The sequence below is a fragment of the Pelecanus crispus genome, chromosome 7 (assembly GCF_030463565.1).
Source record: "Pelecanus crispus isolate bPelCri1 chromosome 7, bPelCri1.pri, whole genome shotgun sequence".
NCBI classification, from domain to species: domain Eukaryota; kingdom Metazoa; phylum Chordata; class Aves; order Pelecaniformes; family Pelecanidae; genus Pelecanus; species Pelecanus crispus.
The window spans coordinates 45423014-45447489 of record NC_134649.1 but is presented as its reverse complement, the minus strand read 5'-3'; the positions used below and the strand labels follow the sequence as shown (position 1 = coordinate 45447489).

At 45.6% G+C, this 24476-nt stretch overlaps 1 protein-coding gene across 1 annotated transcript in view; it reads left to right on the top strand.

Annotated features, from left to right (window-relative positions):
* The window catches only part of FRMD4B (FERM domain containing 4B), an 84880-nt gene extending 61522 nt beyond the window's left edge, over positions 1-23358 (top strand). Inside the window, exons 12-23 of the mRNA XM_075713749.1 lie at positions 8360-8436; positions 9559-9697; positions 10216-10357; positions 11150-11283; positions 11373-11492; positions 12752-12980; positions 16253-16309; positions 17652-17799; positions 19004-19129; positions 20281-21086; positions 21644-21776; positions 23216-23358. Coding sequence (XP_075569864.1) covers positions 8360-8436; positions 9559-9697; positions 10216-10357; positions 11150-11283; positions 11373-11492; positions 12752-12980; positions 16253-16309; positions 17652-17799; positions 19004-19129; positions 20281-21086; positions 21644-21776; positions 23216-23336 — 2232 coding nt within the window. The 3' untranslated portion in view covers positions 23337-23358. The remainder of the gene's footprint in view (positions 1-8359; positions 8437-9558; positions 9698-10215; positions 10358-11149; positions 11284-11372; positions 11493-12751; positions 12981-16252; positions 16310-17651; positions 17800-19003; positions 19130-20280; positions 21087-21643; positions 21777-23215) is intronic.
* Positions 23359-24476: the final 1118 nt, after the last annotated feature.

The following is a 24476-nucleotide window of genomic DNA, read 5'->3' as shown; positions in this document are numbered from 1 at the left end:
GGATCATTCTCTAGCCAAGGTGTCCAGCTGTGACCAGCAATGCTCTCCAAGAAAATGCAGCCTGCCTGGCTAGAAGCATTGCTTCGCCAAGCAGTTTTTATGCTTGTGGGATTTCAGTTTACAACATAAACCAGGCAGACTAAGAAAATTTTTTAAGGTCAGCAGGGCCCAGATACCAAGTCACGCCCTGCTACAGTTAGTTACAAGGCGTTGTCTTTGAGCACAGCAGGAGTTGTATTTAAGCAAAATAAAATAAAAACCAAAGGTCACCTCTGTAGTGGAAGTGTTACAATGGAAATTATAATAGTTGTCTGCTTTACTGTAATTATAATCATACAACAGATGATAGAGATTAAAAGGGAAGGTGAGAGAGAGGAGCCTAAATGCAGAGGGAAGGTTTAATGCCAATAAGCTGATTGAAAAAGTGGGGATGGATATGGCTGTAGTATCCATACGGATTTGTGTTTGGTGTTAATAGGAGGGGACAAAAATGACTTAAGCCACGAGTCATGACTACTTTTAACATGTAGCTGAATATGCAAACAGTTTCTTTATAAAAAAGGTGTTTCACGTTTTGAAATGCAAAGTGCATTTCTGATATGATCCATGGAAGTAATTGCAATCAGATCGCTTTTGCGGGGGAGGGGGGGGAGCAGACACTGGGTCTATAGACACCCATGTCTGTAAAAAAACAGACTTGGTTTTGGAGTTAAGATGTTGAGACACTGCTATTTATTTCAGTGTAGCTGTAGCCTTGCTGCCTGTGACGTGGCAGGCAGAAGTTTCCTTTTAATCAGAATTGTTGTTGGTTCATATTTATGAATGTATCAGAATATGTTTTAGAGACAAGACACTGTATAGCTTGTCTGAATCTCTGAGGAGTCAGCAAGCACAGTCCTTTCCGAAGCAGCATGCAAGAGGGGAGTAGGCGTGTAAACTATGCCTGTCTTTTGGAGCAGAGGTGCTAGTTTTGCTGGATTTAGAAGAATTTTCTTGCTTTGCTGTTCGGGATGGAGCCAAACTCACAACTGCCATGTGCTGGTGTTATCCTGCTGTTTATACTGTGTATCAAAAGTGCTGTTGTGTTTATCCCTAGCCATCTGGGGGAGAGAATACTTATTGTGCTCCACTTCTCCAGTTAGTGATGTTTAAATATATGTGCAGCTGATTAACTCAATAAAAGGGAAAGGCTGAGTCCAAGCCTAATGAAGACCAAGCTGGCCTTTCCTAATTTTAAAGATACAAGTGACCTCTGGGTGTGCAAACCTCTTGGATACCAGCTGCAGTGGGAAAGCTGCTGAGTTTCAGGTGGGAGGCTTTGAACAGGAATTGGTGCCTGTGCTCCAGCTGAATTGACACCAGGCGGTTTTATGCTGCTCCCTGTGTCTTTTGTGCAGTGTTAATGGCTGCTATCAGAGGTAGATGCATTTGTTTAATGTGTTCATCACAGGCATCTGGTAAGAGCTAAGTCCATATTCAGAAGAAAAAGTATATATATATATATATATTAAAAGAAATTAACTGTACCCATTAATGCAGTGTCAATTCCCCAAAAATATAACCATCCTCAAAAAGTGAAATCTTTTGGCTTTATCCAAGTAGGTCTTTAGGCAAAGAGACCTAAATACGAGCCTTGGAGCGTAGTGGTTATCCCAAGATTTTGTTGTTGGATCAACACTGTTGTGTGAAGTCCAAGGTTGAGAACTCTTCACAGGAAACAACTTGCAAGACAGGCCTGGATGAAGCAATCTCCAGATCCGTATCGCCCAGCCTTGCTAACGCTTGCGCATGTACCGTCAATCATCTGCGAGGGGAATGTGTGTTGTTGGAGAGGACGGTGTGTAACACAGGGCTGGACCAGGAGAACCTGCTGTGTCTGTCTGTCTGTGTAGAGCTGGCTGGGGAGGTCTGAGTCCGGCTATTAATATTTTGCTGGTTGACCTGAGATGGTTTGGAGAAAGGAGTTTTGTTGCCGTAAGTCACTACGGAAAGCTTGTATTTCTTCGGAAGCGGTTTCTAGCAAAGCGAGCCCATGTTTTACCTCTTGCCTGGGACTGCGAGCTGATGGGAGCCAAGGGGAGCACTGTGCTCCAGTGCTGTAATAGACTGAAAATGGAGAATTATTTTTTTGTCATTTATGAAAATTGTCTTTTTCTTCACAGATAAAAGCAGCGGCTCCATGCTGGCTGGAGATTACACTGAGCTCAGTTGATTATAATCCTGAAGTCTCACAGGGCATAAAAAGACTAGGTTTGGCAACCCTTGTTCAGATTTCAGCTCAGACCTGGGATTAACTTTGCAGTCCTGCTGCTTTGCAAACAAATTCTCCCTTCAGCTGCAGTTAATACCGAGAGATGCCTCCTGCTTGCTATGGGGTGTCATGCCAAGATCCTGTCCCCAGTCTTCTCTGAATCAATTAGGAAAAGCATAAAACAGGTCCCGGGACTTTGTTTGCTGTTTTAAAACAGAATAGATCTCCCTTTTATCTCTCCCCCTATTCTGCTCACTGGTGAGATAAACAATGCGTCGTCTTGTTTATGGAGCGTGTATTAGGGTATGAGTTGAGTTTATTCTGTGTTCAGCCAATATGTGGTGATCCTCTTGAGGGACAGGAATTTGAGAAGGCAGCTTGCTGGCTTTTTGACTTGTTCTCCCACTTCATTGTGTTTCTGTGGGCGACTCCCTGGTGATAAATGAACTATAATGTCTGAAGAACTAATCTTGCTATGGTATTGTTTCAGATCTACAGGAATTTAGATTCTACTGCTGGTTGTCTTGAATACATTATGTTCTCAGAAGTGTTTTTGTTAGAGTATACTAGTTTTGAAATGGGTAATATTTATGATATTTTTCTTTTAATTCAACATATACTAAGAGCTGATGCTGAAAGTTTTCCCTGGCAGAACATTTACTTAATGTAAATTTGCTGTCCTGCTTTGCTGAATGGTTCAGAACACAACAGCATTTGTACAGGCTTCTCAGCAGGCGGATCTAATTAGACAGAGATTTCTTTTACTGTGTTTATTTCTCACCAAGTAGAAGCCATTGATTTAGACATAAGATACTAAGTGTGCATAATTATTTAAAATAAACACAGAGTTGTTACGAGACTGCTCTGAAATTCAGTTCCTTCCAGATGTGCGGAAAATTGCTTGAGTGTCACCTGCCCCAAAACACATGTGTTCTTGGGACGGTTTGTTTGGTGCCGAGACATCTCTCATTCTTATTAATGCCAATGCTAGTGAGAACTGGGCAAGGATGGATCATAATGTATTAGGAAAAAAGTGGTTGAAGAGGTTTTTAGAGGACTGGCTTAATATTTAAGAGATGAAGGATGCCTCCAGGGGAGCTCTGCCAATTTATGCTGGCACAGGTGGGAGCCGTCTGCTGCCTCCTCTCAGAAGTTGCTGCAGGTGGGGTAGTTTGGCTCTCGTGCTATCTCCTCAAGTGCCTCCCTCCATGGCCAGGCATAGCAATTTAAAACAAAAAGATGAAGGTAGCATGCCAGACAGCAAACTGCAGTGGAGGGGCTGAAATGCAGCCCTTCTTCCAGTGTTGCCGACAGGGTGGTAATTTCCTTCATCGGGGTGGGGTGCATTCCTGTGGGCAGAAATCTTTTATGTTTCCTTGGTCTGAATTGCCAGATTTGTCTTGAGATTGCTGTTCCCAGCCAGTTCCTGCGATGCTGGTCACCAAACCTCCTTACAGGCGCTGTGTGTACCACGAGGTGCTTTGAAAGTGCTTCCCAAGGGAAAGGCTGCTGCAAATGCTGCAGCACGGTTTGTGCTTCCACACTGACCTTACCCAATGATCCCTTGGGTGGAAGTTCAGGTGTCTGGGTAGTTTAGCTCTTGGTCAGAATTTGCTGTCAACCTTGGAAACATCCCGGGTGCAAGCCTGGCATGTGCTGTGCCCGGGGCTGGTGCTGCAGCTCTGCAGAAGTGCTCAGTCATGCAACCCCTCCAGCCAGCTCCTCTCCAGAGTTTTTTCACACGCTTGTGGGGAAAAAAAGCAGATTTTTTTTTTTTTAATCTTTTTTAAACAAAATACATCAGGCTGATAGGAATATTAAGCAAAGCACTCCTGAGCAGCTCTCTTGCACGTCTCTCAAGGCGGGGGCTCTGCCAGCTCCTGCCTGCGGTCCTGATGGGGCCGTTTTTCCGAGCCAGTGAGCTCCTGCTGTCAGGCCCAGACAAACTTGCATTTTATTCAAAACTGGATGCAAGATCAGCCAGGTAAAAAACCCAGCTGCTTCTTTTATTAAGGTGTCTGACTACTTAAGCAGTCTGTGTCTGCTTTGTGTCTCGTTAGACTACAATTACAGCTCTTTTTGTATGGGGAAGAGGGTTAGGAGGGTGATATCTTTTTGTCAGTATTCCGTAGTATCTTGAAGAGGATCACAGTAGAAGTGCAGGAAGCTTAATAAGCTCATGGGCTGGCAAAAGCAGCAGGTGGGTGGTAGGAGTCTGGCAGGTGCGCAGAGGTGCCCGAGTAATGAGGTGTGAGCTTTGCACCTCTGCCTTCTCCAAAAAGACCCAGAAAACAAACCTTGACCAGGCCAAATTAGAATCATAGAATCGTTTAGGTTGGAAAAGACCTTTAAGATCATCCAGTCCAACCATTAACCTACACTACCAAGTCCACTCTAAACCAATCAAGGGTAGACTAGACTAAACCATGTCCCGAAGTGCCACATCTACCTGTTTTTTGAACACGTTTTTTGAAATTCTGCCTGTGGAGCCGGACAGGCAGCCCCTGCTATGCTCAATGGGAGTTTTCAGGAGCCTTTAAGGATCTGGCAATCTTAAATGGATGGGAAGGCTATTAAGAAAACATTCATTAGCTCAGGTGGACCTAATCATCTGGTTAAAGGGAACATACATTGCAAAACTTCCACAAAAACATTTTAATTATTCCTAATTGTTCTTCCAGCCCTCAAAAACCTGTTTCAGATTTCCAGATTTTTTTTTAACAACTCTTTTGTTTTTTAATATGCATGTAGTTGAGGTAAAATTGAACTCAGGAATGATTTAGAAACATGTCTGTACAGAGTTAGGGAGTATTTGAAGGGAGCACGAAAACTCTGGTGCAGTGGCAGTTTCCTGAGTATTGCCTTTTGACCACAATTTAGGAAAATTTTATTTGAAGGAGTTTGTAGAATCTCATTTGGTTTACTCTGGTTTATTCTTTATTACTTTTTTTGCCCTTGTTTGTACTGAGGCCTTTTTTTCCTCTTGTCTTCATGAATCCAGGCATGTTAGGCAGAAACTTGTTAACACATTCATTCATGATTATTTTTAACTGCACCTCTGTAAACATTATTAATCCACAACTTATTCTGTAGCTACTAATATAATCATTGGTCTTTTTTTAAGGACCTGACTGCAGGAGGGTTTGTCAGAGGAGTTGATTGCTAAGGAGCTTATATTGTCCTTAAGTGAGATAGCTTAAGGACAGGGCACTTTTCAGTCCGTAAGAGCAAAAATGTGTCCTGTGTGCAGGATTTCAAACCTCGCTTCCCCGTCTCTCCTGCCACAGCAGAGAGGGGAGCCGGAGTTATCCCAGTCCCGCGTGTCTTTGGGTAAGGAGGCGAATATCTTTGTGCTGAATGTACCTGGCTGCAAGTGCTTCGGGCGCCTGTCGGCTCCTTTTTGGGCTGGGATGGATCTCACAGGGTGGGGAGGAAATGGGGCAAAGCTCTTCCCACATCCTGAGGCAATTCCGTGCAGGTTTCCTTACAAATGCAAAGGCTTTTTTCTTTTTTTTTCTTTTTTTTTTTTTAATTGTTCTTGGCACACAGGTGATCAGGGACGCATCTCGCCCACCTGCCGTTGGATTTGCACGGGCAGCTCCTCACGGAAGGGTCCACCCGGCCCTTTGGAGGGCTGGCGTGTCCCTCTGCCTGAGCAGGAGGCTGAAGGCAGTGGGGCAGCCGCATTTTGTCCCCCTGCCAAACGCGTCCCTCTTCGCCCCTGCTGCCCCTAGGCCAGGTGACCCCTTCTCCCACAGCCCTTGGGAATGCCGAGCACGTCCGGAGGGGAAAAACCCAGAGGAAGTGATAAAGGGGATGGGGGTGTCATCACCCGCAACCGATAAGAGGCAGCAAGGCGGTCTTTTTTTTTTCTGGAGGTCATGTTTGAAGCACGCCCATCGTTTTTACGAGCGTGGGAGCAGGGCGGCCGGGAACGCGGCACGATGCTTCTGGTTGAACCTGTTGCCTCTCGGGCGTGAGTCAACGCCGGCAAGGCCGGGACTCGGCCGCCGTGGGGGCCCGGCTGCCTCCCGCAGCCCCCTCGCCACGCTTGCTCCCGCCTCGGCCCCCCGCCAGGCCTCGGGGTGCTCTGAAGGGGTGCAGCCCTTGGGTCGAAACCCTCTTCTGCTCTCTCCCGGGTTCAGTTTTCCCTTTATCTGAGGGAAAGGGTGGGTCGGGGAGGCGTCGCTGCCGGGAGAGGCGGTGATGTCAGGCGTGTGTCAGCAGTGGGAGGCGAAGCCGGCGAAAGCCGAGCGGCACCCACGGGCCGCCGCCGCCGGCGAGGGGATGGCACGGTGGCCGCCTCTTGCTCTGCTCTTCTCATGTCGCCCTTGACGCTTGCCGGGGAGAAGGAGCCGGCACTGCGGGGAGGTGAGCGCGGGGAGCGGAGCCGGCACGGTGGGCTCTGCGGGGCAGGGAGGCGGCCGGGTCGTGCTGGGGATCCCCGCGTGCTGCAGCACCCTCGGCTGCTATTGCTCAATGTCCTGACATGCTGCGTGAGCTGGTTTCTTTAAAAAAAAAAAAATCTTTTTTTAAATGCATTTATTTAAAAGCTCAATGCCAAGTTATAGAGAGGGCATTTCTGAAAGCAGTGTGATTGGACAGGGTGTCTTTAATACAAAGATAAACTTACTTCAGCAGGGTAAAACTGCCACGATCTTTTAGAAAGTGACTTATTAGTTTAAGTAAATGACATTTCCTCTTTGCTGCGTTTTTCATATAGCAGGATCTGATAATGAATTGTAGTATTAGAATGGAAAGTTTTAACTAAACAGAGGGAAAGGTCACTGAAAGAGCCAGAGTTTTCCCAACAAACACGTGCACTGGGTTATGTTTCATTTACGATACGTGTTAAGAATGTTTTAAATGAAGCGTGGCATAATAGGTAGTTTTTTTACAAAACTTAAAACTTCTTCCGTAGTCGGAGCGCGGCGTGTCGGGTTTTGGCAGAGGTTGGCGGGAACGTCGCGTGTCCTGGGGACTTCTGGTGTGGTGGCCGCAGCCTTTGAAGGCTTTTGAAAAACTGTGGGGAAGGAGGAGGTCACTGTCATGGCCCGGGCGCCTGGGCTGGATCCCTGATGTTGCAAGCTGATCTCTCCCACTTAACGCTGGCCCTGCCTGCCCAGCCTGGGTGGAAGTTCCTCAAGTGCCTTCCCACTTATTTAAAAGCCCCACAGGGCTCTGGCTCTGGGAAGCAGCCAGCTGTAAACTGCGGCGTGTGCTGCTGCACTCGTGCACCCCGTCATCTTCGGGTGGCATCCCTGGGGACACCCGTACGGGTCTCCACGTGCACCGGCAGTGCTGGAGAGGGGGCAGGAGGTGGTGCTGCAGAAACCTGCGCTGAGGGGCCGGGGAACAGCTCAGCCGAAGCTGGCCTGAGAAGATGCAAGCCCTGATGGGTCATCCCCGGAGGGTGGCTAATGCTGGTGCAAAGGGAGAGAAGATTCATGTGAAATTCTGATCCCACGGGTGCAGCTGCCAAGCCCTGGTTGACTTTGATCTCTTCTCCCAGCTGGCACTTTGCAGGAAATCTGTGGTTTCCCTACAGAAGTATGTGTTGTGGGGTGGCTTCCTCCTTTAGCTGCTCTTTCCCTGTACATTTTGTACCCTTGCTCCAAAACGTCATGCTGAATCTCACCCAGCATCTTCAGAAGAGAAAAGTCTTGCTTTTCCCTGAGCTGCTGCCGTTCTCTGGGGATATTCTGACTGAAGGAAGAGACCATAGCTGTCTCTGCAATTACTTTGTGTAGAGATTTTTTTTTGCATTTAATCAGAGAGAAAAGAGATTTTGGGAGGACAGCTAAAGTCCTATGAACTTCTAGCAGTGCAATTAAATGTGCTATTGATGGAAACAGATGGTGTCACAGGCAAAATCCTCAATCTGCAATGCATTGTCTGTAAGAGTGTGAAATTACTTGAGGGGCACCCTACATATTTATATTTATGTGCTTATTTTAATTGATGTTATGAATGTTGTTATTGCTGAGTCTATGCCATAGCTGAAGATACACAGGAACTGTAATTTGCTGTAATAGTATAACCCTGGGGGGAGAAGACTGGTGATTCTTGGAGTGACAGTGTTCTGTTTCTCTCTCCCAATTCTCCTAGCTATTTCAATGGAAACAGCTGGAAAATCTCTATTTCCGTGAAAAGAAATTTGCTGTGGAAGTACACGATCCCCGCAGGTAAGGCTGGAGGAGGCAGTTGTAGCAGCGGGATGAATCTTTGCCCAGACTGGGGATTCATCATCTCGTGTTAATGGCTGGGGATGGGAGGTGCCTCTGAGTTCAACACAGACCTGAGTTTACTCTGGGCTTTGCAATACTGAGCCTGATCCTGCTTTTGGCAGGGCAGACCAGGGCTGGATCTGGTCTGTGGGCGATGGACAAGTGGTGCCGTGCTGTTGCAGAGGGAAGGTCACAGCCGCAGTGAGCAACCTGGGGCAACTGTTGATGTGTCACAGCTCTGGGTGTCCTTCTCTCAAATTGCCTATGGTGTCTGCCGAGGGAGCTCTTGGAGCAGAAGGAGGATTATTTGTCATGGCCAAGTTTGCTCACTTTACAAAACCATTCCCCGAGAGGCCACTGTAATGTGCCTGTGCAGCAGGAGACCTGGGAACGCAGCCAGCAGGACCTGGACATGACTTTCTTGCTCAACTTTTGCCCTCCCCTTCCTTGGCAGCAGTGCTCCCTCCTCTGAGCTTGAGCCTTCAGGGGCCCAAAGGAGCACTGCCGGTTAGGGTGGGGGCTCACCCACAGGCTGCTTTCCTGTGCCTTCCCCTCAAGATCCCTCCCAAGAATAAAGAGCCTTTGCCCAGGGGGAATTTCTGACTCCACCTTCCTTTCTGCTTCTCCTGCTGCCGGCTTTCTACCTCTGGCACAGGACCGCTGTGCCTCTCAGCTGGGCCAGGAGGAGCAGCAAGATGCCCTGCTGATGCCCCCAGGCCCTCCATCCTGCACGATCTCTCCTTTCAGGGTCCCATGGCAGTCTGCTTGCCCTTTCTAGATTTACAGCGTACCCAGCCGTTGGACTCAGCAACACAATTGCGCTACTGAACTAAAGGCGCAGCAGTTGCTGCTGCTCCGTGTTGCAAAGCTCAACCAGGAGGGGCTTTAACTTTAACTTTGTAAAATGGAGGTAAGGTTAGGAGTCTGGAAAGACAGCAGCACTGGGTGGTGAGGAGAAGGAAATCCAAGTTTTCACATCTCTAAAATGAAGGCTGAGCCTTGCCCGGTTGAGAGGGGCGCATTTGGGACTTTAAATCTCAACGACCTGTCTTAAAATTGCATTTCTTTTCACCTCCTCAGAATTTCAGTGTCGAGAAGGACTTTTGGTCAGAGTGGACTGGTAGTGCAAACCTGGTATGCAAACACTTCCTTGATCAAGTCCATCTGGGTGATGGCAATCAGTCAACACCAGTTTTACTTGGACAGAAAGCAAAGCAAAGTAAGTTGTAAGGCATTTTACTGTAGGCATAAGTTTTAACACCTTTCCTGTATATCCCTCAGTGTATCGTTGTTCCATGGATAAAGTAGTCCCCAGAGAAAAAATACAAATCGTTTTTGTCAACGTTTTGAGCAGTCTATTAGCGACGGTATTGTAATTCAATCCATTCTAGCCTGCCTGCAATTAAGGGCTATGGAAGTGTAATCACAGAAGAGGGAATTTGCACTTCTTGGTGTTTAATGTGTTTTTTCTTTTGTCTCCTTGTGTTCCTTTTGAACATGGTGCAAACAGAATAGAGATTTTTAGTTGGGAGATGGTTCAGGCTTTTGGGGGCGGGGGGAAGGGGAATGCCAGCACAGCCCTGTGCACCGCAAGCTCCTGCGTGATGCTGTTACTTTAGCCCTTAATTTTGTGGGAGATGAGGTGTGAAATGTCATCTGTGACTCTGTGTTCTGAAGTTAATTAGAGGTAATTCAATGAGGCTGGATTTTTTTTTTTTTCCCCCCAAACTCCTTCAGGCAAAAATTCCTTCAGCCAGAAGTTTGGATGATATCGCCATGGATCTGACAGAGATGGGAACACCAAAAGTTTCAAAGCTGGTGACTTTGGAGGCAAAGAACCAGCTTATTATGGCCAGCAATGGCAGCTTGATCTCCTCAGGTAATGCTTCGTGTAAATGCAAGGTAGTGAAGTACAGTGGGGCTTGTGTATGTTAAAAGGGAAAGCAAGGCTAGCTGACCATAAATACAGTGACATATGTGAAGGTTATGTATCTGAAACAGTAACATCAATGGTATAATCTGCTGTTTCCCCCTGCCTTGTAACTAAATAAGAAAATAAAAATATGCTAGATGGATAAACACCCATATACTGTTAGTCCATGAATAATTTGATATCAGTTTACCAGTCGGTCCTTGAATGACTGTGTCATCAAAGTCTGAGGGAAATTTGATCCAGGCTAACTTTAAACGCTTGTACTAGGAGTTGAATTGCCTCGAGCTTCCTCAAAAATGAGGAGAGAAGATAAATGCTTCCAATTAAAGCTCGGCTCTGGAGTGGACTTTAGACCTCTCCCTTGCCTCTGGAGGAGGGGAAAAGGAGGAAGGTAAAAGCCTGGCTGCCACACGTAGGTGCCCAAGTGAGGAGCCTCAGTCTCTCTTGACTGCAAAGTCAAAGCTAGAACATCAAGTATATCACAGATAACCCTAATGCATTGATTTATATTCCAGGTGGTGGATTTTTGGGGTGTATAATTGGGACTTACCATGCAAGTGTATACATTGGGGGTTTGAAAAAGTGTGGATTTCCTAAAAGCTTGCTTGCTGGATGTTGCACCTTGAAAAACATGTTGTTTTGCTGGGCTGGACTGCTTTGGGGAGATCTCTGCTTACCTGACCAGAAAAAAATAGCTTTTACCTGCAAATCCTCTGATACAGAGAATGTATTTTTCAGGCTCTCAGGATTCAGAGGTCAGTGAAGAACAGAAGAAGGAGAAAATTATGGAACTAAAGAAGAAAGAGAAACTCCTTCAGGAAAAACTGCTTGAGAAAGTTGAGGAGCTGAAGAAAATCTGCCTGCGAGAGGCGGTGAGAACTGCACCTTATGCTGGGGTTGGGGTGGGCAAGAGCCCTTCTCTTCCTCCCAGCCTTCATGTGGAGCCCTCTCTGTTCCCCAGGAGCTGACGGGCAAGATGCCCAAGGAGTATCCTCTGAGCTCTGGAGAGGAGCCTCCCCAGGTCAGGAGACGTGTTGGCACAGCGTTCAAGCTGGATGACAACCTGCTCCCGAGTGAAGAGGTGAGTGCTGGACTTTGTTTTCATAGCAAAGGTGGGGTGGCCAGACTGGTGGCCAAAGCCACTGGTGAGATTGTTTAAGAGGAGACAGCTGGGACACTCACTTGGCATAGGCTGGGAAATTTAGACTGGTGCCACCCTTATTTCAGCCATGCCCCCTTTGGAATGACTGGGAAGTTGGCCGTTTCAAAAGGCCTTAAAATCCCCTGACCTGAACCCCTGATTTGGCCATGCTGCTTGAATTGTAATGGACATTTTGCTGCTAATTAGAGAAGAGCAGGTGCATCATGCCATTTGGCAACCCATGGCTATGAGCTTTTCTCGAGCATTGATTTGTGTCGGGTTGAGACTGTGTTTGAACCCAGAACGTGGCAGGGGCGTGCACCGTCACCCTTGCAAAATCATCTGTCTGTGCCCATAGTTGTGTGACAGGTGACAGCAGGAGATTTATCTCTGGCTTAATGTAAGTTCCACCTAAGTAAAAGCTCTGTATGTTGCTCAAGAAGCTAATAGTAACTTTGCTGGCAGAGACAGACTCAGGAGATATTGTAATTCAGATATATGCAGTTTCTGGACACATACCATTCCCCCTCATTCCTTGTGAGATTTGTTAACAAGCTATATCAAGCAAATAGTAAAAAAGCATTGGGCACTTTGCATCTGTCTTTCACCAAAAACTTGCTGCCCTGGATTAGAGTACTGGTGTAATCTGCGTCTGCAGCAAACTGGTGCTATTGAAACAAAATCCTACTGACCAGACTCAATAACGTGTTGCTTAGCACCTCTGCAGCACCTTTCATCTGAGCCCCTCAAAGTTGTTTGCAAACAATTTATTAAAGCCTCCAACTCCCTGTTACGTAGGTATGGTGATTTCAATTGCCACTTTTGTTTTCTCTAAAGCAGAGGGAGATTTTTGAACAGATGTTTTCAGGCTTGGATTTGGAGCAGGGGAGGTTTAATGGCCTGCAGGTTGGCCTGTGTAACAGAAGGGTCTAAACCTGAATTTAGGTGTCTGTTTTACATCACCCAGGTTTGAGAACTTTGGACCTTTCTTAAGACCTCCCATAATTTTACACTTGTCAGAGAAATATTCTGTAAGGGTTTCCTATGCTTAGATTGTCTTGTGTATAAACTTTGGTATTTCTGTGTGTTGTGTTCAAGATTTCACTTCATTACCACAAAAACAGATCCTCTATGCCATAACTATCACTGATAATTTCTACCCAGAGGAGAAGCAAATAACTGATCTCACGAATTTGCAGGATCCCACTTTGCAGGGCTTGGAGAGCAATTTTATTATACAGCAAAAGCTGGTGGAAGCTGCAAAGAAACTTGCCAGTGAGCCAGACATCTGTAAAAATGTGAAGAAGAAAAGGAAGCAAGAATATACTGATGCTGTAAAAAAGCTGCAAGAGATAGAAAATTCCATAAATGAATATAGAATCAAGTGTGGCAAAAAACCAACCCAGAAATCAACTCTTACTCTACCAGGTAGGCAAGAGAATTACCCGTGTTCTGGTGAAAGCAGGGGAAAAAAGTAATCTGGCTCAAAAGTTTTGTTTACATCTCCTCTATATGATTTTTATCTTCTCCAAGGCAGTTAAGTAAGAAAAATAGAGATGCAATTGCTGCATCTGATACGGTAAGTGCACTGCTTATAGGCTGAGAGCAGAATAAGCTGCAGTTTTAGGAACAAGTGCCGACACGTTCCAGCACCAGGTACAGACCGAAGGTGCTATACATAGAACGGCTGGCAGGAGCATCGCAGCCGAAACTGGTGTGGCGTCTGAATTCATAGTGTATCAACTGCAGTTGTACGTCTAAGCTGCCACATGCAAGATCTCTCTCCCATCCGTTCCTCAATGCTTCAGTTCTAGCAAAAATAGAGCATGTGAGTTTTTCTACAGGACTGAGGAAATAAGGATCAAAGACTTTATTTCTTGAGTAAAAATTACTGATTGCCAGGGAGACGTAAGCGAAGTTCAAGAGTTTATGAATACAAATAGTGGCAAACAGATTCTTGACTAAATGCATTTGCCATTGATGAGCACAGTGAAAGCAGGTACCCTTGCCCTCTCCATTCTGAAAGTGGGATTTTCCTAAGGGAGGTGAGATTCTTGCTGCTTCACAGGATAAAAGCATGGAAACTTGCTAGTATCCAAGCCGATGGAGGGAGTTTGGGAGTAGTAAAAGCTCATAGCTGTTGCAGATTCTTCTAGTTTCTATAGTGAGCAACAGTTTTAGGATGTGTTTGATTCTTCCCCTCTGTGGAAAATATATGTGGGTAATTGTTGATGTTTAATTGATTTCTTTTTTTCCCCTTTGTCCCAGAGGAAATGCTGTTTTGTGAGGTTAGCAGGTTTTTCCTGGGAATTGCAAGGTGGGAAAGAAAATGCAAGATTTTTCTGCTGTTTATATTGATACCCTTTTACTGATCCTTGAGATGAGACATCTTGCCAATATGTATTCTTCCTGGAGAAGACCTTTCTCCTGTGCGCTGCCAGGTTTCTGTGGGGGAAACCTTCACCATGCCCCATTCCTGTTGAGAGCTTGGTTTGGATTCTTACCCAGCACAAACCACGGCAGCGCTGGGCTATCCATCATCACAAAGTGCTTATTCTGAAAGGCTGATGATCGCTATTTAATGTGGCTCAGCTAGTTCCTGATTGACAGAGATGAGGAAAACATCTGTTTTTCCAGTCTCTTGCTCACCAATCTGGATGCTAATTGTGGGAGGTCCTGTATTACCTGGGACACGTGAGTAGTAACGACCAGGAAGCTGTTGAAGGCCAGTGAGTAGCGAGAGCCCCGTGAGGCAGCATCCGTGCGCAGTCACTGCTGTTTGTTGCAGGCAGGGTTTTTTTGTCCTCTTGTGCAAACAAGCAACTTAGGAGTTGGTCCTTATTCATTCAGCCCGTTGTTTTGCAACATTTGATACGTGACATCCTTGTTTGCTGTCTGAGAAGGCGGACGCAGCCAGAAAGGACTTGGACTCTGTGTCTCGGAGGGTCTCCCTTCCTGCAGGCAGGGACTGCAAGAGAGCAAATACTTAGGCAGCAATAAGTTAGCTGCATTCCCTTCCAGTTCCTGACTCTTGCAGTGCAATGTGGTTTTGTCTACCTGAAGCAGAACCGTCATCTGCTTCAATGACTGATTTTACGTATAACCTCTTCACCATTGCTGACTGTACTCTCGGGCTCAAGGTACATGGTTTCAGAAAGCTGAGCAGTGATGAGTCACTTGCAGCTGTGAGTTTGGGGAATGACTTGTTGGAAATGACCTGTTAAATAGTAACATTGATTCATTGAATCAAACCGTAGCTATTTTCATCCCAGCCCCCAAGGGATGGGAGGTGAAGGACATACTAGACAGTCTCCTGCTCCCCATGTTCCACTCTCCCTTTCCTTTGCTTCGTCTGTAGCCCAGAGTTTCTTCCTGTTTCGTGGGGAATTGCACAGATTTGGGATTTAAATTCAGAGCTCCGCCATATGTCAGCATTGCAGACCCCACATGATCCAGTAGTGTAGCTTTAGGCTGGCTTTTTTTCCGCTCTGGGTAGGGTTTTTTCTTCGTTGCACTGGGCCCAGTTCCATTATTTCACCACCACATGGTCAAATTCACATGAATAAGCTCCCCTGAAACTTTTTCCCAGTGTCAGGTTGCAAGCAGAGCTGCAACCCATCCTCGGTAGTCTGACAAGTCCCCTCAGGGCAGGGGCCAGCCCTGATGTTTTGCTGTTCTTGAAAAGCTGCTCTATTTACCAAATTCTTGTAACCAGACCTTTCCTCTCAACAAAGCATGACAGCAAGGGAGCAACGTACATTGCATGTGCTCATGATGACTGGTGGAAGAAGCAGGAGTCACACACAAAGTGACTGCTGCTGTCTTCTTTTGCTGCACCTTTCCCCTCATGCATGGATGTTCCTGTAGACTTTTTATCCTGCTAGCACTGTGTCTTGCCAGAAATGGCTTGGGAACAGATTTTGCTCTTGGTTAATTATCTCTAGTGCCGCTTTTTATCACCAGCCTATTTCTCTGCTGCTGCTGGTCTGTTCTAAACCTTAGCAAGGACAGGCTGTTTCTGAGCGAGTGGTAGTGTGTAGTATCAAGATGAGAGGACAGGCAGGTGCATAAAGCACTTTGAATAAATAACAAAATGTAAAAGAAACAGAAAAAATTTGCAGTGTTCATACAACAGTTACTGCTGTCTGTGTTGTTGGAATTTGCAATAACTTGATTGAAATCAGTGGAATTATTCTGGATTGATATTAATTGACTTGAAACTGAATTTGTATGCTGATGAAACATTCAAAAGTGAATGCCAAATTTCAAAAGGCATTTTGTTTTGTACCTACCTGGTGGGATTTCAGGTGTACCTAGAAGAGATTAGGTGCTAGCAGCCAAGATCTACATGTCTGTGTAGGCTCCCAACTCGTATTGAAGCACCAAAACGCCCTGTGAGTTCTGTTGGAAGTTGGGTGGAAAACACCTTTGTAAATCTTGGCCTGATTCCCACTGCAGTTGGAAAAAAAAAAAAATCTCCTTTGATAATTACATAGGTAGCTTGCTGAACTGCAGCGAGCACAACTAGGTCATGATTTACTCCAAAGCACGACTGTCTTCAGGCTATTGAGGGCTAAAGCGTACAGATTGTAGTGTTACAAGTGGCAGCTGTCTCTGAAGCTGTAGCAAATAAACTGTATGTGATATTTGGAAATTAATGTTGGGTCTCCTATGCCTAAAGTGCTTGGTTTCATTCACAGATGATATAATTCCATCTGAGAGCAGCTCCCTGTCCGATACAACCACCTATGACGATGGTATGTTGCTTATCCTTTTCTTCCTATGAAGTGTGCCTGTTCAGAGACATTCCTTTGACTTAACATCCTTTAGCCTACTACTTTGGTGTCTTTAGATGACAAATTACTTTATAGCAGAGGAAAAAAGAGCTTAATCATGAACGTCTTTCCTCATAATGGGTTAGTTATTGAAAGTTTCTGCTCTGTGAGCAAATCTGAGTTGTCTTTAGGGAAGGTGATCAGTTTTAACATGACCAACCTGCAAGCTGAAGGCTTTGAATTTCAAACAAATACTTCATCCCTAGAATCTGTCCAGAGGTGGATGAGCGACTGGAGGAGTTATGAGCTGGGAGGATTTGCCCAGCCCTTCTGTCCTCACAGCTACTATAAAACTTACAAAAAAAGTAGAATAGTCACAGGTATTAACGATCTGTTTACGTTTATCTGTTACCTAGCGAGCTTGCATCTCACATGGGCATGGTGTTTGCTCAGCTTACTCGTTTCACACACACACCCACAGACACACACATTCACACCCTGTTCCACAAGGTGGAAAGGACTTGGCTTGCCTCTCCCTTAAACTGGATAATCATCATCTGGGGACAAACATTATCGAAATTATTACTCACTTTTCAGTTAGGGCCTGATTCTGATCTCTTTGTCCCAGTTACAGACTTGTACAACCCATCTGGTGCTTTAAAATGGAGTGACACCTGATTCCTGCTGGTACAAGTAGAAGTAGAGCCAAGGCTTTGACTTCTGAAAGTGTTCTCTATGATGCTTGTCCTGCATTTATATGTATTAGTTGGAGTTTCCTCTTGGCTCTGATAGGACTTGGGTTGTGCCCTAAGCAAAGTGAGAACAAGGATCAAACCAGCATCTTCCCAATTGCCTTCAGCCAAATGTGTCTGTCGGTTGTCTTTGCTCATTCAGTTGCTTTTGAAGTCAGTCCCTTTTAGGTTGTATTTCAAAATTAATTCATAAAATGTCATTTTCAAGTGAAGAGCTGGAAGGTGGGGGAGAAGAACTGGCCTTTGCAGAGGCTGAGCTTGCCTGCTCGGTTCTGGGGAGGATTGTGCTGCAAACAGGTGTTTTCCCAAGGAAGTTCCACTTTGTGATCTGGCACAGCCCGAAGCTGTGTGTAATCTCTGCAGGAGTCAGTGCTGCTGAGATCTGTCTGAGCCTCTGCGATGTTCTGTCTGTGTGGAGGAGAGCTCGGTACAGGCAGGAGAGCCTTTCTAGATTCACAGCTTCTATCCTTGTCTCCGTAGTGCAAAGCCTTTCTGCTTAGGGGCCACAGATTTGTATATAGGGCAAAAATATCGAGGATTTTGCTAACAAAATACATGTTCCTTTCCAACAGTCAGCGAATCGCTTCCTGTGCCAGCACAGAGACCCAGCTCTGTGCAGCTTTCTCCAAGGCTTCCTCCACCAAAGTCCCTCGGGGTGGAGAGAATTCATCTCAGAAAGTCATCCATGAACGAGCAGCTCTTGGAAACCAGACACTCCAGGTAGGGCACGTCTCGCTGCCACTGTGCTTACTGCCTTGCTGGCAATAGCTTCGTCTTGCCCCTGCCAAGACTCCTGTTACTACAGGCAAGACTCTGCGATTACAGGATTTGGTGATGGGAGCTAAATTTTCTGTTTAGTAACAGAAGTGTGTATAAGTGTGTGTAAGTAGTTGTCACAGTCTCTGAAATTGTAGGGTAGTGTAGTCTTTGTGAAGAGGTTTGAGACAGGTGAGAAATTGAATAGCAAGGTCTGTATTTAAGGAATTGCTCATGCCCACCAGTACTGTCACTCTTTGTCTCCATTTCTGTGGTTTGTTTTCAATATTAATTAATAACTTGTAGTTTTCCTGGTGACTGTGCTTAATGGCTTCTGATAATGCCAAACCATACCCATACCTCCTGATGGTATTGGCATTTCAGCAGGTACATTGTCAAAGCATACAGAATTCACGTTAAGTCCTGATGGGCAATTCTCCATGTAAGAGCAGAGTTACTGGGATTCAGCCAGCTACCATCTGCAGTGCCAGCTGCAGTGACTGGCTGAGGCTCCTGTATGTATCGGTGGGATTTGGGCACTTTCTGAGCTAGAAGAACAGTTCCATGGAGCGCATCGATAGCAGCAGCTCTGCTGATGGTTGTGTGATCATGTTGTATGGGTCTGATATGGTGCTAGTTGTTTTCAGTGTAAGGATTTCCACTGATTTTCATATTTCTTGGACTGTGTCTTGCCATGAGCAGGCTGTTGAAGGCACGCTTAAAAATGTTTTAAAGTTTTGGGCAATGTCATGTCTTTGTGTTTTTCTCATCTGTCCCTCAAGATTAGCAGAACGCTCCTCCACATGAAGTTCAGAAGTTGAATTATAGACATATGCAACCATTTAGCTGTGATGTGCTTCAATTTAAAACCCGATTCCTTTGCTTCTCTGTTACCTGCTCTGTCTCTTCTGCTTCATACTTCTGTCCTTTGGCAGCAACTTTTCCTACCGGTCATCCTGTGAGGACCTTCCTTGAAGCACAAGAAGGGATTGAATTTTTCTTCCTGTTTAGTGATTCTGTTCTTTATATGGGGAAGCATATCCAGTTATGCCCTTACCTGTTTTTTCTGCCCTTTGTTTTGTTTCTTCAAGACTTTAGGGTGCACATATTCTGTGTGTTGCAACTTGCATGGCATTTAACCTAACTGGGATTGTCTCCTTCATTGCAGGGACCCGCTTTCAACTCACAGCAGTCCTTACCGAACCCTGGACCGACCGGCCCAGCCCCATGGGGGGAGAAGCATGCCTACAACGCCTGTGCTCACACGCAACGCCTACAGCAGCAGCCACTTACGGTAAGGGGGCTTTGTTTTAAGTGCGATGTCCATCTTGGGCAGCAGAAGAATGAAGGCAAATGGTGTTAAGAGGGCAAAGGGTCCTTTGCTCTGCAGCTTTCCCTGCAAGCAGGGTCAGGCTCTCAAAATGTCTTTTCTGGACATTGGAGGCACAAGTTTACTATCGGCCACCATCTTCTGGCACAGTTCTGCACCAGCTTTGTGACATGTGAGTGAGGATGTTTGTGTGAGCACAAACCCTGTCTGGGCAAATAGCAGAACATGCAGATGGGTGTCTGCAAAATTAGGAGTAGGATGGAAGCTGGCACACAATATTGCCTATCTGATCATGAAAGACTATAGGAGAAGGGTCATTTCCAGATAGGCACCTATAGGGAGTTTTAACAAGTAATGCATGTTCAAAAAGTTTCTGTAAAATACTTGTGAGATAGCCAGCATTTATTTTGCATTTCCTTTGTAGTCTCGTTTTCTAACAAAGTGAGTCTTATGAAATTGTATTGTCTGTCAGCTAGTGGTCTCTCCACAAAAGCTTGTTCAGGAGCTGGCAGATGCCTGCTGTAGATTACGTTCCTACAAGCCTCCTGAAAAATTAAGTGCTGAGAGAGATCCCAGTTAGTGCCCTTACTAGGGGAAGAAGCTGCAATGTGCGCTCACCTGTAGTATCAGACAGCTGAGAATCCGTGTTGGGAAAGGAGAGATGCTATAAATCTTATAACGTTACCAAGAGCTCATGGTTTATTTGGCTGGGGTAATGCAGCCTTGAGACACAGCTACAGGAAACTCATCTTCCTATGTTCTGCTCCTAGCTCAGTTACTTGCATAGACTTCACCTCCTTAAAAACTGAGAGCCCTCCTGTAAATCGTTACAAAATGTGAGTTTGTGAGCTTTGCTGCATGTATACCTGTCACAGATTAACCTTGCTCACCATGATAGATTTTTATATGAGATCTCCTACTGTTGCAGCAAATCTAAAATTTAGCCAAGCTGAATTTCTTGCAGTGCAGATATTCGATGTGGAACGATAAGACTGGGTTTGTATTGTGCTTTGGGGAGGCAGCATGCCTGACTTGCCCATGCGTGCTCTCTCCAACTCTTGTGTGTATTTTTGTGTGTGACTGCCTTTAACCAACCTACATCTGTGTTGTTTCAGGCCAGATGTTTCCCCGCACCATTGCCGGCAGCGCAGCGGAAGTCTGGAATCCCAAACCCACCTGCTGTCCGAGGCTCCTGCTGAAAAGGCAGCCTTCACCCTCTCAAAGTCCCAGCGAAGCAGCAGCACAGAGATCCTCGATGATGGATCATCCTACACTAGCCAGTCAAGTGCAGAATATTGCTGCGCAACACCTACTCCCAATCCATATTATACTACTCAGACGCTCGACAACAGGACCAGGGGGCGAAGACGGTCAAAGAAACAAAACATTTCTGCTGCAAGTTCAGGAAGTATGCCAAATCTTGCCCAGAAGGATGTTCGCAATGGTGTCTACCACAAAAGTCAGGAGCAGCCTTCCTCTAGTTACTATATTTCTGGATATTCCCCATACACCGAATCTGACATTTATTACAATGGAGGATATGTTTATGAGAGTGATACAGAGGGACAGTACAGTGTCAATCCTTCCTATCGCTCATCGGCACATTACGGATATGACCGTTACAGGGAATTCAGGTCTTACCATGAGGATGAAGTGGACAGAGTACCGCATAACCCATATGCAACCCTAAGGCTTCCGAGGAAGCAAGTTGCTAAAACGGAGCATATAACCAAAAACATTCACAAGGCCTTAGTAGCAGAGCATCTCCGTGGTTGGTACCAGCGTGCCTCCAGTCAAAAGGAACAGGGTCACAGCCTGCAGGCAGGCTTTGAGTCTGACAGAGGATCTCAGAGGAGTTTGGGCTTTGCTGGTCTGCAGGTGCCGTGCTCTCCTAGCAGTCGGGTGTCGTCTTTCTCTTCGGGTAATGTCTGATTTCTATTCTGAGTAGTTTTCTAAGTCCCTGCTGTGCATCAAATTCTGCAAGGCTAGAGCTCTGTCCTGAAAGGTAGATGAGGAACTGAATAGGATCTTGTTGTTCCATGCTTGGGAAGACAGACTTGCTTGTTGTCTTCTCCTGTGGGTAAAATTGCCTTTTACACTTTGCAATCGCAGTAGTCCAAAGAAGCACAAAGAGCCATATGGGTTTCAAACAGGCGGGTTTACCAACGAGAAGCAATGTGCAAAAACTTCAAGCCATGTAAATGCAGTTGCCATGATGGCTTCCAAAATACAGTACAATGAGCATCACTGAATGGGTCAGAAAGTCTTTTTAAAGACATTCCCTAGCTCCAAAATACCACCCACACAGTTCTTTCCTCCCTACAGGGCTTGTAAATTCACATTTTGTGTTTGCATCATCTGCTTGTGTGTCCTGCAGAAACCCACAGAGATTGCTAATGGCAATCATCTCATTTGTCTCAGCTGATTTAGCTGGAGAAAGATCTAACTTGCTGTAATTTTTTTTTTTTTTCTTTCTAGCATCTTCCGCAAACACTGCCGGGAACTGGCGAAACCCACTTGCACTGGGACTTTCAGACTACGATACGTTGTCTCATTCCTCTTATGCCAGCTGTTACGGGAATGCTTATGGCAACCTTCCTTTGCAGAGCAGGTGAGTAGGGTGTATCAAGATTTTCTGCTCTTCCTCCTGCATTTCACAGGCTGTTAAAACTTCTGGGATTGATTTCAAAGGGCCAGGATGAAGAGTAATTATAAAATTGACTTTGTGAGAGCAAGTCTTCTCTATGTGGAGTAGATCAGCTGTACCACCACCAACTGTACCACCGATATTCAAGGAAAGGGAAAGCGGTCGTAGTGAAGGATGAACTCATTTGTTGCCCAGCCTTTTCATCTGGCTGATGCTGGACCATCGCAGAGCTTGCAATCCCTGGTAGCTGCAATGCTCGGAGCAGCATTGTGGGCAGAGCACCCACTGAGCCCAGTCCCTGTCACCTCCTGTGACAGGAGGTCTCTCCTGCACCCCATCAGCAGTCCAGCAGGGCACAGCCCTGCTGTGTTTCTGAAGCTGTAGTGCCTGTGCTGATAGACCGTTGGAAAAACAAGGAAAGGAAACAACTCTCTTCAACCTCAACATCTGAGTGATGGCATTCAAAGGTGATACTGCATCTGCCAAGTGCATCTTGCTTGGCAGAGCTTAACCCAGGAACCAGGTGGGACGGCTGCTGCTTGCAGAGCCACCCTGCTCGTGGGGGCTCTCCCACGGACTGCGGGGAGCCCAGGGTCCTTGCAGAAATTCCTGCAGCTCTCCCACTGCTTCTACTTGGTGTTTTCAGTCCCTTACCCCTGCTCTCGTATGCCAGCTGTTACCAGTGAGGACAGAGGCCTCCTGTCCAGGGGAATGACTGCCCACGCAAATGCCATCATGTTTAAGTACGCTTATGCTAAGAGTAGGCAGCTGTAGTAAGTATCCCAAGTTTGTGCCCTCTGCTTCGTGGGGTGCAGCTTGTGCTTGCTACCAGGCTGACTTGTGTGAAATTACTGAATTTTTAATTTTGTTTGTTTTAAAATAAATGAATGTGTAAGAAAAGATATGAAAGCTTCTGCTAGATCTTTGTTTCTAAGCTAAATGCCATGGGCTTTTTTGTTGTAGTGATTTAAAAGAGCTACAGTAAGAGTGTTTAAAAATACAGTTTCTACTAAATTCTGAACTTCCTATAATTGGGCTTTGAAAACTCTGCTTATTTTGGCAGCTTTATCTAAATTAGGTTTATTAGCTATTAATTTTCCATATTCTGAATCACTTGTCTAATCATTCATCTATTTTCTATTTTAATGTGATTATGGCAAATGAGCAATCAATACGCCCTACAGCCTTGACAATTTTGAGCAGCTGAGATCCTCTTGCACACAATTTTACTAATTACAGCACAAAAGATGGGTTTGCGTTTGGATCCAAATTACGCTGGGGTGAACTCGCAATAACCAGCGTTACTTCAGGCCCAAGGGAGTTGCATGAGTTCGTGCAGCCCTCGGGGGTCTGGGGAAGACCCTCAGCTCTTGCTGCTCCCTGATGCCATGTCTCTCTTGCAGAGCGTATGCAGAGACGAGCCAGCTGGGTGGCGATGACGAGAGCCGGTTGGAAGACGACTTGCACAGCAATGAGCAGAGGTTATTCTGGCATGAGGATTCAAAGCCCGGGACGCTCGTGTAGCCCACCTGCAGCCCCACATTCGTACCCTTGCGTGCCTTGCACAAAATGCTGTGACTCCGAGGCAGATCTCGGGTGGAACTTCCAAACCGAACAAGAAAAGAAAGCAGGCTGTTTTGCTGGGAAAGATTAAATTCAGCGTTAAGAGGGACTGTAGCAAAATGACAAAGTCTTACCACGAATGACGTTTCTTTCTGAATCCAGATAGCCTACACGAGCAAGGGCAAGCCACGGTTTAATCTATGACTAGACGCAGCACTTGGTTGAAGTATTTATATTTAGCAAGCACTTTTTTGGAAGATTGGAAGGTGTTGAAGGCAAACCTCAGAGAAAAAAAAAAATGTGAAAAGGAGACTCTTATGGAAAAACCAGGAATTCTAGGAGCACAATTCTGATGTCTGAAAGAAGAAGAAATGAAAATTTATTCTGCCATGGCTTATGATGACCTGGAAGGACTTTCATAAGCTTATGAAGGATAGATACTGTGTGTGTGAGTGAGGCAAAGGGTGACTTAATCAGTATTGGAACATTACTTGAAGGAAGGCTGGAATTTTTTTATTATGGAGGTTTGAATGAGTTTATCCACTTTTTGGGGTGTTGTTAAGAGTGTTTGTTAGCACCACAGGCAAGTTCTGGAAAGAAAAGAATTTGCTGACACAATATGTCATGTAAAACTATAGGTGGTTGTGGATTTTGGAAACAGAAGCAGTAAACTTTGAACTCTTTTCCATGATAAAGTGTAATTAATAACCTCCCATATAATGACCTTTCCATGGTACAACTTCACTGTGCAGAGAAGGCAAATTTTCATGGTGGCTGCACAGTGACCCCTGTTCATCCGGTGACGATTACATTTTGCACTGCCACAGTGAAAAATTTTTTCAACTTTGCTCTGCAGTGGGGAGCTCCAGTGATCACATGGGGAACAATTTGATTGTAACGGCCAGTATTTTAAGGTGGATGCAAACACAAACAGCCAAGTGGGTGCCTTAAAATGAGGGGCATTAGGATTGTACCACGAGTCATCTGAACTGCCAGGTGTGTTGCAAAGTCACTAAGTGACAGAACAGCATTTTTCATGAAACCATTTGTGTAGGAAAAAAGTGCGACTGCAGTCTTGATCTAAGAGGGATAAACCTACCT